The 640-nt window shown below is 40.9% G+C and overlaps 1 protein-coding gene across 1 annotated transcript; it reads right to left on the bottom strand.

Annotated features, from left to right (window-relative positions):
* Nucleotides 1–264: 264 nt before the first annotated feature.
* On the bottom strand, nucleotides 265–633 carry LOC103584826 (taste receptor type 2 member 43-like; the record flags this gene model as incomplete). Its single annotated transcript, XM_008565672.1, has 1 exon — nucleotides 265–633. A coding segment is annotated over one exon (369 nt), but the record flags the coding sequence as incomplete, so codon positions are not given.
* Between the last annotated feature and the right edge of the window lie 7 nt (nucleotides 634–640).

Here is a 640-nt window from a genome sequence, read left to right as displayed (position 1 = left end):
TTTGCATAATTAGGAAGTTTGTGTGAACATACTGATTACAGATATGTCCTTGCAGGGTTTCCTATATTTTGATACACACATAAACATGCAACTACACACATACATATACTTTTTATAATAAGTATAGGTAAAAGACATTTCTAGGTGTGCCTTTGGAAATTACTCAAATACAGACGCTGTGGAAAGCCAGTAGGAAATATAACATACTGCAGACTTCAACAGTTCATTTTCTGCTGGAAGACACACAATGTTCCTCTCAGCAATCTATGGGGTTGAGGGTTTCTGTCCTTTCAGCCAGCACCTCAGCTGCCAAAAAACTGAAAGAAAGGTCTGTTTTAGCTTCTTGTTTCCCCAAATCAGGATAAATGAGTGGCTTGAATGATAGACGATTGCAACAGCCTCCCAAAACATGAAGGCTGGTTCCCTAAGCAGCCTGTCACCTGGTTCCCTAAGCAGCCTGTGAGAATTCCAAACTGCTACAGTTACAGACAGAAAGTAAATGGCAAATAACAATAGAAAGGAGACCACAGTTTGCAAAGCTTTTATGTGGACCTGGGTGCTGGGATCTTGGGATCCTTTACCATGGAGCTGCATCTTCTTGAGATGTTTACACAGGGAACCGATTAACAGCAGAAAACAC

Source organism: Galeopterus variegatus, unplaced genomic scaffold, assembly GCF_000696425.1.
Source record: "Galeopterus variegatus unplaced genomic scaffold, G_variegatus-3.0.2 Scaffold129993, whole genome shotgun sequence".
NCBI classification, from domain to species: Eukaryota; Metazoa; Chordata; class Mammalia; order Dermoptera; family Cynocephalidae; genus Galeopterus; species Galeopterus variegatus.
The sequence above is the reverse complement of the archived record's forward strand: the minus strand, read 5'-3'. Positions and strand labels throughout refer to the sequence as shown.